Below are 15,549 nucleotides of genomic sequence, written 5' to 3'. Positions count from 1 at the left end.
GTGTTACTATCCTGTTGTGCCCTTAATAGAAAAGACCCTTAACCTCTATTGTATAAATGGGAAGGTAAGTAAAGGTAAAGGTAAAGGAGACGATCCTGTAAAAACAGTGATCGGAGTGCACATCTCTCTTTCATTGGCGATTGGGACAGACTCCTCCATGTAATGTTGCTATAGGGGATCGCTACACCTCCTCCACAGCGAGTCTGTTACCTTCCCAGCATTTAAGAATACCGGTACCCATTTATACACCTGGGTGGAGAAGAGTAATTGAGATAAAGTGCCTTACTCGAGGGAACAACGTGATGGCGTTGCCGGGGATCGAACCCACAACTTTTTGACAACAACATTTTCACTACCAAATCGTGATAGACTATTAGTTTATGTATTGTAATGCACTACCTACCTTCACTATAAGGCACTCTCCGTTGATGTACTAAGTCTGCTTTGTTAGCGACTAACATAAAGGCAAGTGGAATTGGTTTAGCATTACGTGCTTCTTCAACTTGAAATCTTATGTGTCTGATAACATCAATGCTCCGTCTATCAGTGATGGAATACATTAAAAACACACCGTCCGCCCAATGCAGCACTGATTCCGTTAATATTTTCTGTAGATTAAATGATAAGGATAATATAGTATTAAATAGTATAGTGAACGGGATGCATGCGCGTTTTTTTTGGGGGGGGGGGCCTTTGGGGAAGAAAAAAAGAAGGAAAGAGAAAAAAGAAGAGAAAAAGAAGGAAAGAGAAAAAAGAAAGAAAATTACGCTTATCACCTATAATGTGCGATACATTTAAGTAAGGGGAGAGAGAGAGAGTCCCATTATGCCTACAGGGTGGCAAGGAGGGCGGCTTGTGGGGCGAAACCGTACAAGGAGGGCGGTATAAGGAGGCTGGCTTGTGAAAAAATGCCAGTGTCAGTCACCCATAAGGGGCGGCACAATGGTAACTTCAAGTACAACAGGCGTATACAGGGTGACCTATACAAGGAGGGGGCTTGTGTCGTGCGGCACATACGATCACACGAGGGCGGTTTGTAACCAGGACAAAAGAAGAGGGAGGGAGGAGAGAAAAACTTTTGTCATTCGTCAATAAAGGGCGGCACATTGTAACTTGTAACCAGGAAAAAAGAGGGGGCGGAAAAGTACAACAGGCGTTATAACTATATGCCTACACCGATGGTGAAGTCTAAGAATCACCATTACAACAACAGTCTATGGCTCTATGAATGTGAGTCCTGGATGATAGATACTGACATGGAAAATAAGATCCACGCTTTTGGTACATCATATTACAGAACTTTTGCTGAACATCAAGCGCACTGACCATGTCAGAAGTGAAATGATCTATAGATTCTATACCATCACCAACACCGAGCCTCTTATCAACTCTGTCAAATCATGACAACTACGATTCATGGGACATATCCTGAGGATACAGGAAGATGAGGTTTGCAGAAGATATGCTCTCTACACCCCATTGCATGGTAAAAAAGATCTGGAAGGCAAATAACATCCTAAATGTCTTATGTACAAAATCTGTTGGGGGACTTTGACAACTTTTTACTGCCAGATGCAAATATCTTATAATCTTAGTACATAGAGACACTTTGCAGAAGCCAACATGCTATAGAGAATACCGTCTTATTTGCATACTGTTCTTGACTCGGGCTTCCCCAAAGTGGCACCCAGGATATCGGAGTTGTTTGGTGTCCAAATGTCGAATCAAAGGTTCGCTTTGCCGGAGGTTCTTTGTGTCGAGTATAAGGTTCACTATGTGGAATAAAAAATAATATTCGCCATACTGAATGAAACAAGGTTTATAAGGCCCCACATCTTATTTGGTCCTATAACGCTATATCTGCCCGGTAAGGTACCGATGACTCTCTTTATCGTACCCTGGTGATAGATTGTATCAAGCTAAATAATTAACATTTACATAGTGTTATCTTTTTTCATTTAAATAAAAAGCAAAAACAAAACAAAAAACACTATGACTATGTAAATGTTTATGGTACGATAGAAATCGCCATGGTTAGCTATCGGACCACCGATAGTGCTATAGGACCAAATTAGATGTTGTGCCTAACTAGGATTTAGGGTTAGGTTTAAGGTTAGTTTTAGGGACTGGTATGTCACTGTATGTAAGGTAATGTAAGAAATATGGTTAGGGATAGGGTTAGATTCGACATGCATATCGAACCGTTTTCATATTCGACATAGCGAGCCTTCTTTTCGATATAACGAACCTTCGACATATGCATGGCGAACCTTCGACATGCATACGTAACGGGTTGTAACGCCGGAAATACTGCGCCCGAACCGTCCTTTTTTTTAGATTGAAGTTTGTTTCGATGTTTGGCCACCAATATTAAATGAAATATCTGTGACAATACAAATGATGTCTGAGGAATCATTCTGTATACTTACATGGGTTCCTAAGTCTAGTATTTCCATGGAAACAATATCACCGTCAATTTTAGTTTGATGATAGTATCTCATCTCTGGAAAAAATGCATCACAAAAACGGAGATATCATTATACATAGGTTCCGGTATCTCGAGAGTTACAGTAGCTCGTTATGACTATAAATAATGGATCTTCTGGTAGTGATTGCAGGTAGAACGGAGCTGATACTACTGCTATTAAATAAAACGACAATCGCTCACAAAAAGTGACACAAAATACGCTATCACCTTGTCAACTAAACAGGCCTGCCTTATTTTTTTTTTAGAAGTCACGCACAAAATTTAAGTACGATAAGGTGCGATACCGTAACCTCGCAAAAGCGCGAGTCCAGTTGAATACTTTCATGAGTTCTATTTTATTTTTATAGGACAAATTTAAAGCAAATTATTAACAGATATCAAATCAGAATTCTGCGTTACCTGCGTTACGTTGATATTCACCAATAAACCTCTTCGTAAGGTACCTGACTGTAACAGCTGAAAAGTAAGAGAAGAAAAGAAAGATATATTAAAGAATTGCAGCAATAAACGTAATTGCGCAGTAACCAGTGGCGACACCAGAAAAATATTCCTGAAACTTTCTCTCGGCAGATCGTAATTAGAAAGTAAATTTAGGCTTTCTAATGTGATTTATAGTTTATGTGCCTTCAAAAACAGGTACTTGCGAGCCAGTCAAATATATGATTTTGAGTGCAACAACGTACTCTTCTCTTCCCAAAAGGGTAATGTATTCTTCTGTCGACTTGCTGAAGTCTGGTTTATGAAACAACACATATGTCAATAAAGTTGATCAGTGCAGAAAAAAGCATGTTTCCTTTTAGAAAGTTAGTGATTAGTGAAAGCAGCACCATTTTGGAAATTGTCATCTGTGCAAGGATTTTATACGCAAAGGATAAAATAATGTAAGTCAACAGTGGATTTCGCTGAACAGTGATCTTCGCATGACAAGTGAAATGAATCAGGATATACATCAGTCGTACAGAACATTAAGTGCAAAAGAACTTTGTAATCAACAACAAGAAGAAGGCTGCATGGATAAGTAACAGTCCTATAAAAGAGTATTTTATTGATTCTAAATGATTTTATGTATTTATGTTCATACTTTACTTATCATTAAAGACTCAGATTTTGTTAACTTATACAATTCTGAAGTGAATTTGGGTAAAAGGTGTTTGGCGCTCAGTCATTAGCGACTCGTAACAGAGTGCAGAAGCATGAAAAAAGTTGGTAATGGTGAATCCAACGGGCGAGGACACAAACATATCAAGGATCGGGATGTGCGGCTACATTGACCCCAATTTTGCAACCTCCTCGCACCAATCACCCCTTTCATTGTTTTGCTGTATTCTAATGACCCCACCCATCCCATTTTAACAAGATAATCTCTTGAATTACCCTTTTTACCTAAAAACCCAGAATTTCACTCCAGTTAGACTCCTTTTTTGAGAATTTCTGTATTCTGGCACATCCAATTGGTAACCGTTTCTCACCCAATGACACCCGTTTGTTGAGGCAATGATCCTTTTTGGCGTCAAATCTCTCACCGAAAGTCTCCTAATTTTGCATCGGTGTTCCCGTCACTTGGAAAGTGCATCTACTATCATGTCTGCTGATACTGATAATTTTATAAGATGTAAGATGTCTTAAAATAGCAATAGAGAGCCTAATAATCACACGGTTCAATTTAAGGACATCATTTGCATCTCACCGCCTCGATAACACCACGTATCTGTTTTCATGATAACAAGAATTTAATCTGATGATGATGATAGAAAGAACACAAGATGCAGACATCTTAAATATAAATAACAACCCGATCTGATCCGGCTATTTATGGAAGAGCAAGAGGCTCACTACGCGCATATAAGATGGGTCCCACACTGGTGACACCCAGACAAACTGCATTAAAATATGGACCAGGGTCCTATTTCATAAAGCTCAACTTAGGATTCATCCTAAGTAACTCTTCCTAACTTATTTAGGAAGAGTTCCAATACAATTCATCCTAAGTCAGGACTTATGATTGATCCTAGGATAGGAAGAATCCTATTTTGATTCTTCCTAAATAGTTCAACAGTATGCCATGTATTTGTGGAAGAAGCTAATTTGCATATTCATGAGTTTGCTCCTCTAGAGAAGAAACCAAGATGGCTGCTTTTTCAATGTGCACACAAAAGTGAAAATGGTGAGTAAATTGCCTCAAATCATGGCTTATATGTAAGATTTGAGGATTTTTCTTCATTTTTCTGCTAGTAAATGACATTATTTTACCTATGTGCTTTTGTCTGGCCATAAAAATGTCAGAAAACGTGAAATTTTAAAGGAAGTAAATCGGCGTCTGTGAGCTTCTGTGGAGGCACACGAAACCCTATGCAAATGTATAGGGGTAAACTTAAACTTTTTAATGTCTTCACGGCAGACTCGTATTTATTGAATAGGCCTTTATTTTTGCTTAGACAGTTTACCATACACATCACGGTCAGGAATTGTGAAGTTTTCAGGCAGTAAATTGCGATAGGGAATAGGGGGGAGTAATTAAAAATATTATTTAAATAGGCTAGGCACGCAATGCATAATTTTGTACTTGTAAGTTGTTTCAATCATGCATGTAGGCCTACTGCCAAGTGCCATGTCCCGATTCCTTTTTCAATCATGCATGTACTGCCAATCAGCCATGTCCCGACTATTGTTCCACCGATAGCGTTCACACGTACAATGAGAACTGTTATCGAGATTTTAGGCCTCGTAATTAGCTTTGAGTAAAAGCAACAGAACATTGAAATCAATTAAAATTGTCAACTTCAATTTTATTGAGAGTTTTAGTTTAGGCGTTGTAAAGCCCCGCATGCCCGGTGGGGTTACTCAACTTGCAATACTGACCGTACGATCGTTACCAAAATCGAGGAAAAAGGGGTCATTTTTGGGGCTTGCCCATGGACAAAATTGTCTGTGAAATTGGAAAAATAGGGGTGTTTTAGCACACAAAGGTCAGCGAAATTGAAATAAAGGCCAAGGGGTTCTTATTATTTTCTCCCGATCCAGTGGATAGCTGGCCAGATAAATAAATCACAGGAATAAATTTGGTTTCCTACTTCGTACTCATCCCGTGATCAATATTGTTCTCGGTTCTATTTCATGCGTAGCCTTAGCATAGATTTGGAGAAATTTTGCAATAATAATTGTTTGGTTTATTTCATGCTGTCAAAAACACCCAACGCTAACGGGTGTAAAGCTTTAAGTTTAAGAGGCCTAAAAATCTTGATAAGATTTTATATTTCAATGTTCCATAAATTAAAAGCTACGGCACATTGAAATCAAGGATTTTATCAAGATTTTAGGCCTCTTAAACTTAAATTTTTTCAACAGTAGAATCAAGAATTTTAAACTCGTAAAAGTTTACAAGGCCTAAAATCTTGATAAAATTGAAATTGATAATTTTAATTGATTTCAATGTTCCGTAGCTTTTGCACAAAGCTTTACGAGCCCTAAAATCATCAGTAAAATCAAGAATTTTATTGAGATTTTAGGCCTCGTAAACCTTTATGAGGCCTAAAAGCTTGATAAAATTGAAAATAAGAATTTTAATTGATTTCAATGTTCCGTAGCTTTTGCACAAAGCTTTACGAGGCCTAAAATCTTGCTAAATTCCTTGATTTCAATGTGCCGTAGCTTTTATGGAACAGTAAAATCAAGGATTTTATCGAGATGTTAGGCCTCGTAAAGGTTTATTAGATCTAAAATCTCGATAAAATTGAAATTGAGAGTTTTAATTGATTCCAATGTTGCGTAGCTTTTATGCAAAGCTTTAGGAGGCCTAAAATCTCGATAAAAAATCCTTGATTTCAATGTGCCGTAGCTTTTCCGGAACAGTAAAATCAAGGATTGTATCGAGATTTTAGGCCTCGTAAATCTTTATTAGGCCTAAAATCTTGATAAAATTGAAATTGAGAATTTTAATTGATTCCAATGTTCCGTAGCTTTTACGCAAACGTTTACGAGGCCTAAAATCTTGATAAAATCAGTAAAATCAAGAATTTTATTGAGATTTTAGGCCCCGTAAAGCTTTATTAGGCCTAAAATCTCAATAAAATTGAAATTGAAAATTTTATTTGATTCCAATGTTCCGTAGCTTTTACGCAAAGCTTTAGGAGGCCTAAAATCTCGATAAAATTCTTGATTTCAGTATGCAGTAGCTTTTACGGGAACAGTAAAATCAAGAATTTTATCGAGATATTAGGCCTCGTAAAGCTTTACTAGGCCTAAAATCTTGAAAAATCCTTGATTTCAATGTGCCGTTGATTTTAAATGTGCTTGTGTGGACATCAGCACATGAGTGAACACTAGCGATTAGAAGCTGAGCCCAATGACCCAGTGGGCAACTGGCAGTCGAGTTTTGAAGCTGCCCTTATAAAGTTTGATTTCTTTTTAAAATTAACTGATCATAATGCTTAATTGTGTGTTTGATTTGCAGTTGATGCTGGTTATCAATGTGTTAAGTGGATTGGTTTGATTTCTATGAAGAGTCTGTGAAGACGCAGTGGTCAGTGGATCTGTCAATGGTAAGTAGAATAATGAATGCAAACAGCAAACCCATGCAGATAAAAGATAACAGAGAATTTAGAACTCTTTATTTACATAAATGATGAAATCCACAATATGAAGAATGTTGGAGAATTGGGGTAAAATCTCTTGTAAAAATTTACCTTGTGTATTTCTTTTCAGTATCAGGTCCATGATTTAAATCAAAATTATTTTTAAAATTTAAAGAAATTCAAAATAAAATTAATTGGGATCTTTTAAAGGTAAACAGACTTCAGTACAAATTATGTAATAATATGTGTCTGTGTCATTACTTAGAAAGTTGGTCGGTTATATTTTAAGCAGTACGTTTCACAGATCAGGCGTTGGAAAATAATTTTAGATGGTAATTAACTAATTTCATTCGATAAATTGAAATTCACGTTGGCAGAATTCATTGCAAATTGCATAATAGCTAGCTAGCTGAGACCCAGAGACCTAACCTATTTAGAAACATGTCAAAACGTTTTCCATTTAATTCACACTTTTTAATATGTTCTTACTATTTTTGTCTTATTTTACAGGGGCATGATTTAAAAATCACAGCTGCCATGGTTGCAGGAGAAACAACACAATTTGTGACTCAAGAGACTGATCATATTCTTGATGATTATGCAATCTACATGTCCCGGCTACATGACTGGTACAAAGTAAATTTTTAAATGACACTATAAATATTAGTATAAGGATTGGATAAATTTATCTCTAAAATTGGAAGTAAATGGCAATACATATTACCTGACTATCTTTAAGATGGACTAGAACTTGAAGTTACAAATGTTATATAATTTACAATTGCAAAATGCACCTAGAGGTAAGTGCAATAACACTGTTCATGTCCATGGTTACATGAAAAAATTGTTGTGATATTCTCTCAAGTGGCAGAGCAATTAGGGGCTGTGCAATAATTATGAGCTCTGGTGGGAGAGTAATTTTTTTTTTGGGGGGGGGAGATATTTTTGGCGAGCCAGGGGTAAAATTTCTGGCAAGCCAAGGGGGGGGGATTTTAACATTCATGGGGGCTGTGCATGTGCAATGAAATTTCCGAACGGCTCTACAAAATCACTTGCCCCCCTCACGGCCTGCCAAAAATCGCTTGCCCCTCTCAGCCTGCCAAAAAATCTTTGCCCCCTCCCCCCTTGTTCAAACCTTCATTGGTCTAGATACATGTTGCGAGCACAGCGAGCAGGAAAATTTGCATATTTAAGCATTTCCGAACCATTTCCTTTTTTGGTGCCCCATGAATGTATGCCAAAAATATCTTACTACCCCCCCACTCGGCTTGTCAAAATTTGCACGCACCCTCCCTTTCAGCTGGCCAAAAATGTGTTGCCCCCTCCCATTTTACCCTCCCACCTGACCCACCAAGGCTCATAATTATTGCACAGCCCCTAAAAACAGTACGGAAACACTTAAATATGCAAATTTGTCCACTTTATACAGCAACACCATGATTTCTATTTTATTTTCACTCCTATCTTTTCTATGAGTAAAAAGAATGGCACTCAGTATTATTGTGAAAATTGAATAGCTTTTTGATGGAGGAATTGTTGTTTTTACTAGCCGTGTGAACGGTGTGATAGAGGTAAGGCAGGTTCAATATTTTGAGTTGTGGAGGCTGAATCATGCTGGCACATTTGCGGTAGGCCTATCCATTAAGGCAAAATATTGGACATTCCTACACACAGTTGATGATAGTAAAACAGAAATTCATATAGTTTATTCTCATTCTTAGTCAATTGAGAGGGGGTCCATTGGTCTTTGACACTGGTGTAGGAGGTCCCTGATCCAACACTAAGGCCACTAAGATTAGAATATTAGTATGTCTTCCTCCAATCCTCGTACAGAATTACTACATGAAGGTCCATGTCTATTGTAACGGGACCGAGCTTGCCCCTAATACTTTTGTAAACGACTGATGGAGAAGACTAGCCTTCTAAACATACAAGTGGTAGCGTAGTATCAAAGACTAGAATTCTCCCCAAGACATGTTGAATCAGTGATGCATGAAAGGAGAAGTAACAGGTAAAAATGAGACTTGACAATTCTGTTTTATATCTGCTTCTTTTGTTATATCTTGTATTGTTATTTTGCTTTCATATTTGTCTTATCACATCACAATTCATAAATACAAGTAAACACTGGTAAATACACAATCTCTGTTGTTGATCATGACGATATTTCCTTATTTAGGCCTATCTCTTTTAAATCCAAATAAATTACCAATAAATGCTGCCGAAAAGTATATAGGCCTACTATCTGCTTGAATAATCAAGAAGCATAAAAATACAATTTAATCAACAGAATCTCTCATCACATGACATAGTCATAGGCTAGGCCAAGGCCTAGTAGGCCTACTACAGAGTATCCATGCCTGTACACCAAATACGTGCTTGCCATGCAACAATGAATGCACATAAATACAGTGCATAATTTTCCATTGGACTTGTGCATGTGTGCGGCAAGTCACTTGCACAGATTAGGCATAGGCGCTAGGCCAAATCACCGGAGTGTATAACTAGCCTGAGTCCCTCGGCCCCGATCTCGAAACAATTCAAAATGGCGGAATAAAATGGCCGTTTCTCTTTCGGGGCCTGAGAACGAAACGTGTAAAAAAGTGGGGCGATTAATTCTTTTGTATTGTATTGTTTTTACGCAGGATCCTGCGTGCATGCGCAGTAGCTCAATATGGTTGACGCCTGCGCAATACTTGTTGTACGGCCATATATGGCAGCTGATACATGATGAATATTCATGAAATAACATTTTTTGTGAGAAATCAGAGCAGAGACAGATCATCAGCTTGTCTGTGTAACCGTCCATAGGAAAAACATCAAAATATGTTTAATTTCAAACCAAGTTGTCAATGCTGAAACTTTGGCTGGAGAAGTTGAAGGTGACGTTGCTGGTGATCTTTTAGACTGTTTATTTGAAGTCATCGGTTGTTTTAGAGCAAAATAGGAGGCATTTTTGTGCCATGTATTCGGCGATCGGCATTTTCTTGATTTCAATTCACACCAGCATAGGCCTACCATGTTCATGAATTGGATGTGCACTTTCAACAAACAGCCTGATTCAACTACATGGATTGTACACCGTGATTTGTATGTTATTCATTGTCAGTGCAGCCTAGGCACGGGCTATTAAAGCATGTAAGTACTACAGATTCCAGAAAGCTACTCAGTCATGCACGGTCTCAAAGTCAAGACAGACAAAGAAATTCAACGGCCATGCCCACTGTGATGATCTGACTGGTACTGTCCAACACTCCTTGGTTGCTTGGCAATAGTAGAACCGTAGAAGTAGAAGTACAATGAAATAAGCCGGACTGTCGGTCATGTCAGTAGGCCTGTGCTGCACTCAAATGGCACAGCCACTTGACTGCTGAACATGTGAAAGTTCAGTACCAACCTGTCAATACACGGTAACTTGCCTCACCGAGAACTGCTGTGCAACTGCACGAGTCCTAGTCCTACATCATGTACATCAGACGCTGCACTGCACTTGAAATCGAATGGATGGTATTCTTCATGTTAAAAAGGTAAGTTCATGTCTTCATGCCAAATCATGGGTTGGATCTCACTCAATTTTACAAGACGAGACTCGATCCAAAAACGGAGTCCCAAAATTATGACTAGGCATAGCATGCCTAGGCTCGGGCTTCATGGCTTAGGCTTAGCACCAAGTAGTATTCAAATGTGAGTAGGATAGGCCTAGCCTGTCATGATATGTTTTGCATGAATGTAGGACAAAATACTGGTCATGCTAGGCCTAACAGTAGTAGTAGTACCATGACTATGTAAGGTACATGTAATCCTATTTACCTAACCTTTTCCAAGTCTACGGCTGGGCCTTGCATGCATTTCTCCATTTAGGCATTACACTTACCGTAGTCTATGGCTGGGCCCTCATGCATCGTACCATCAGGGCATTATACTTGCTGTAGTCTACGTCTATGCATACACACATTAGTCTAAGACTGGACCTATTATACACACATCGTATCGTTATGTATGCATGGTGTTACACTTGCATGACTTGCTGTAGTCTACAGCCTAGCCGTGTACCTACCGTTATTAGAACGTAAGTTGCGTAACATTGTGACGTAAGTTACGCAGCGTAAGTTACGTTTGTAAGTTACGTTGGGTAACTTAAAAATGCAATGCAATGTAAGTTACGCAACGTAAGTTACGTTGCGCAACGTAAGTTATGTTGCGTAAATTAACAACGCAACGTAAGTTATGTTGCATAACGTAAGTTATGTTGCATAACTTAACAAAGCAATGCAACGTAAGTTACTCAACGTAAGTTGCGCAAAGCAACGTAAGTTACGTTACGTTGCGTAACGTAAGTTGCGTAAATTAACAATGCAACGCAACGTAAGTTACGTCACATAAGTTGTGTGACGTAAGTTGCGTAACTTAGGTTACGCAACGTAAGTTATTCAACGTAAGTTACGTTGCGTAACTTAACAACGCAACGCAACGTAAATTGCGCAACGCAACATAAGTTACGCAACGTAAAGGGGTGTCACATTGCGTAAATTAACAACGCAATCTAAGTTACGCAATGCAAGTTACGTCACGTAAGTTGTGTGACGTATGTTGCGTAACATTGTGACTACCATACCGTTACACTATACTGACTACCAATCCCGTACCGTCCTAGGCCCACTCCCAACTGCACATTTATACATGACTTACAAACAGTATAATCTAAGTAAATTTTTTATGACCCCCTATTGCGGGCTAATTTTTTTACGACTCCCTTATCTCGAGTCGAAAAGTTTTATGACCCCCCTCCCGCCTACACAGACTGACAACAAATTATTCATCACCGCAACTAGTAAGGCGCGAGGCATGCAAAACTTAAATGTGAAGAAAGTGTGTGGAGCATGTTAAAATTTTGATCATAGGGTTAAAAAAGCGTAAAGAAGGTGCGCGGAAAAAAAAAAAATTTGAATTATATATTATTTTGAATTAACTAAAGATTGTACGTACATTTTGAGCGTAAATTGAAAGAATGCACGCGCAGCTTGGGCAAATTTTGTGTCATCAGCCTTCTATTCTATTTTGGGGTAAAAATTATAACCCCCTCTATTTTTGGTCTAAAAATTCTATGATCCCCAGTATATTCATGACCCACCCCCTTTCGAAGAAAATGACAGCCCCCTAATATAAACAAACACACTGGTCATATCATAGAAACAAAATACACGTGAATCAAGACAGTTGAACAATTAATAAAATAAACAGTAACAAAAGTGAAATAGGCCTATTGTATTACAATCAATATATTTATTTTTTTTTCAATTTCCCACGTGCGTATTAAATGATGAAGGAAAAAAGGAAAAACAATGCATATTTTGCAAAGAGCTAAAGCATGAGGAGACGAGTGACAACTCAAAAATGCATGGAAAACGGCCTGGAAAATGATGTGTGAAATTAGAATGAATAAATATTCAGGCAATACAAATTTGTTTATTTACTTATAATTTCATGTCAAATGTCATGGTTATAGTAAACAATGCAAATATTTCATTCATAATAAATTATAACATCCTTAAAAGGAAATGCTGTGACCACGTGATAAGAACTAATTAATTATTCATGAGCTAATAAATGCTCCAATTTTCGAACGCAATCGTTACCAGTCCTCACCTGCAAGCACAACCCGATGACCGTGCGTAAGCAGTTGAAGGACTGGTGGATCAAGTCTAGTGTATAACCACCCTGGTGTTGCCACTATTGTGGTAGCCAAGCTGCCCCTAGCTCAATCTGAGCTCCTGAGTAGGGCGTATTTGCTTTGGTTGGCAGTGCTTACCCTGTGGTTTCCCTTTCAGGGTTCGTGGGTGGACTATTGTCCACCAAGCAATCTCATTAATTTGCGTCGTGCACGGCCTTTATATACTCTCCTGAACGCGTTCATGGAACCTTTTGGCGGCTGCGTTCAAAGCGTAAGCTCCGTTACTATGGATATCGCGCAGTCACTCCGCGTCAGGCGCTCACTTTCGAAAAGATTTTGAACATGACGAAATTTAATAACTAGAACTGCTAGTGTTTTTAAATCAGGAATCAAACTGATGACCCCCTTTTTGACCATGTAAAATGTGAAAATACTCAAAAATATCTTAAAATTCTACATCCTTAAACAATTACATCTTAAATAATCCAAAGTTTGATCAACAAAAGTCGTTTTAAGGAAATTTACAATTTTAGGAAAAACTTGTCTACGTACGCAGACGACTGATGGCCGGGGAGTTTCAAAATGTTGAAATCCAAAATTCTGTAAACAAACAAGAAAAACCTGAATTTCGTCCTGAATATTTACTCATAGACGGTATGTAATACCTTATTGTTTTCCTGACAAAATTATTTACACAATATTATAAGATCTCTGTACAATATAAGCTAATATAGCGGAAATAGTGAAATTTGAGGCCACTTTCGCACGTACGACATGACAAATTTCTCTGCCGTATTTTCAACCCACGGCAAAAACTGACGATCGACAGGTAAACAAATCCAAATATTTACAAAAATATACCTTGTGCAGAGCCATGCAATCATTTTAAATGTATAATAACGATCAAAAACTACCACGAACACGTGAGCATCGTGACTTTTCTCTAAATATGAATTTGACAAGAGCTAAATTTTCGTATTTCTGCAATGGACAAACACACAGGAGGTAAGCTTAAAAACAGGCCAAAAATCTGAAATCGCATTTTGGCTCTCCGTTTCACTACCCCCTCTTCGAGACTATTTCGTCCCGAAATGTAACATGTATAATTCATTTAACGTAATTACAATAAAAAATCAGAGCATTTCCTTGACAAAACTTTAACAGTACCGGTAACAAGTAAATTCACTCAACCATTGTTTGGTGACAGGCTGACAATAACATTGTCGTGACCTCGTGACCTAAAAAAAAGTTTCCAAAATTAATTGGCTATTCGACAGATTTACAACTATACATTATAAAAGCAACTCTATTTCACATGCAAATTATTATTATTATGTTTACAAGTTTTATACAAATCTTTCACAGTATCTCTAGCATATTAATCATTTCAGTAGCTGGTTTTTATGCATACTCTTCTTCACCAATAAAATATTAATTTACAAGAACCATTTAATTCACCTTGGTGCACATTTCCATCAATTTCATTTTTAAATGAACGATACCAGTGTTAATCTTGACTTTCGAGCTAATGAACAGAAGTCTGTCTCTGCGTCAAGTTACACAAAACATCAGTTTAACATTTTACATTTTTGCCATCAATTAATGATCAATATTTAAGTTCAGATATTATAAAAGTTCTATATTCCTCAGCATCCTTTTTTCTGATGGATCTTGTCTTCAGTTCGATATCTTCAACATCTGAGAATCTACATTATAATACCTCTTTCGCAACTCTCATGAGAAACTGCCAGATTGGTTCACCGTCGATCATGAGAGGAAATGTTGACTGCGCTGCTCTTACATAAATTATGTAAGGTGTAAAGAAACCATACATCATCCAATAAACATTTGACCTGGTAAAGAATAACCATTGACTAGTCAAATATCACTTTTGCCATTCACTCTTGCACCTGAGTTCTAAAAAGTCCTTGAAGACTTTCTCAGTTGGTAATCCACCCAAGAGCGAAACTTGATTTTCTGTTGCCGATGTGCCTACAGCCTGACATTGCTCTGAAAACATCATGACTGCAATCAGTGAGTCACCGTCGCACCAACCAGAGTTCCAAAATCATAAGATCTGCATAACCGGCCCGTGGTGATGCCTCGATCAACAGTATCAGTAAGAAAACACATGATCTAGTTGATTTTCATTTGTTAATCTTCTTAAGAGCACATGCCGTACGACAAAACTTATTGCTATCTTCAGTAGATAGCACGTACAGACCTAATGGCTATTCAATGAAGCAACCATTATTGTAGGCTTAAAGTCGATGTCTGTTATTTAACTGTAGCTATCTCCGTTTTGTTTTTCTTCATCTGTCTTCGTAATCTGCAATATCTGACATTCAATTCAAAAGGCATGAATTCTCATGTAAACAACATGAGTGCCCAACAGTCAACACTGTCCATTTTTTTTTATGGTGACGTCCCCATATCCATCATTCCAAATGATTGTAAGAATAGTTGTGTCGAAATAAAGTGAGGTGTCTTTCACTTTATCTAAATTAAGAAATCCAGAATTGCTCTTTTTAAAAGAACAAGAATTTCCCAGAGACAAAACTTGATCAAAAGATTGTCATGTCAATACCGCTGCAGTCAGTAAAGTCATATCAAACTTCCAATCACGTTTTGCCAGAAATAAAAATTTCATTCACGAAGTTCTTTTTATTAGAGGCTGTTCCTCCCAGAGTTGAGTTATTATGATTACATAATAACAATAATGAAAACAATTTTTATATACAGGGTCTACATGTAGAGTAGACAATCCGCTATAAAACACGTTTATATGATGGTGATGTCGGCAAGGCCTATACCTGACT

The 15,549-nt window shown here is 37.8% G+C and overlaps 1 protein-coding gene and 1 long non-coding RNA gene across 2 annotated transcripts in view; one reads left to right on the top strand and one right to left on the bottom strand.

Annotated features, from left to right (window-relative positions):
* LOC140166499 (ras-related and estrogen-regulated growth inhibitor-like) overlaps window positions 1-15,549 on the bottom strand; it is a 31,674-nt gene that overhangs the window by 1,145 nt on the left and 14,980 nt on the right. The window contains exons 2-4 of the mRNA XM_072189978.1: window positions 2,888-2,944; window positions 2,430-2,503; window positions 404-608 (exon numbers count right to left, since the gene is read on the bottom strand). Coding sequence (XP_072046079.1) covers window positions 404-608; window positions 2,430-2,503; window positions 2,888-2,944 — 336 coding nt within the window. The remainder of the gene's footprint in view (window positions 1-403; window positions 609-2,429; window positions 2,504-2,887; window positions 2,945-15,549) is intronic.
* LOC140166498 (uncharacterized) lies at window positions 4,611-7,588 on the top strand. Its single transcript, XR_011860874.1, has 3 exons — window positions 4,611-4,652; window positions 6,939-7,026; window positions 7,570-7,588. It is a non-coding gene; the product is annotated as an uncharacterized lncRNA (long non-coding RNA).

Source organism: Amphiura filiformis, chromosome 12 (genome assembly GCF_039555335.1).
Source record: "Amphiura filiformis chromosome 12, Afil_fr2py, whole genome shotgun sequence".
Lineage (NCBI taxonomy): Eukaryota > Metazoa > Echinodermata > Ophiuroidea > Amphilepidida > Amphiuridae > Amphiura > Amphiura filiformis.
Note: the sequence above shows the minus strand (reverse complement) of the source record. Positions and strands in the feature narration are given on the sequence as shown.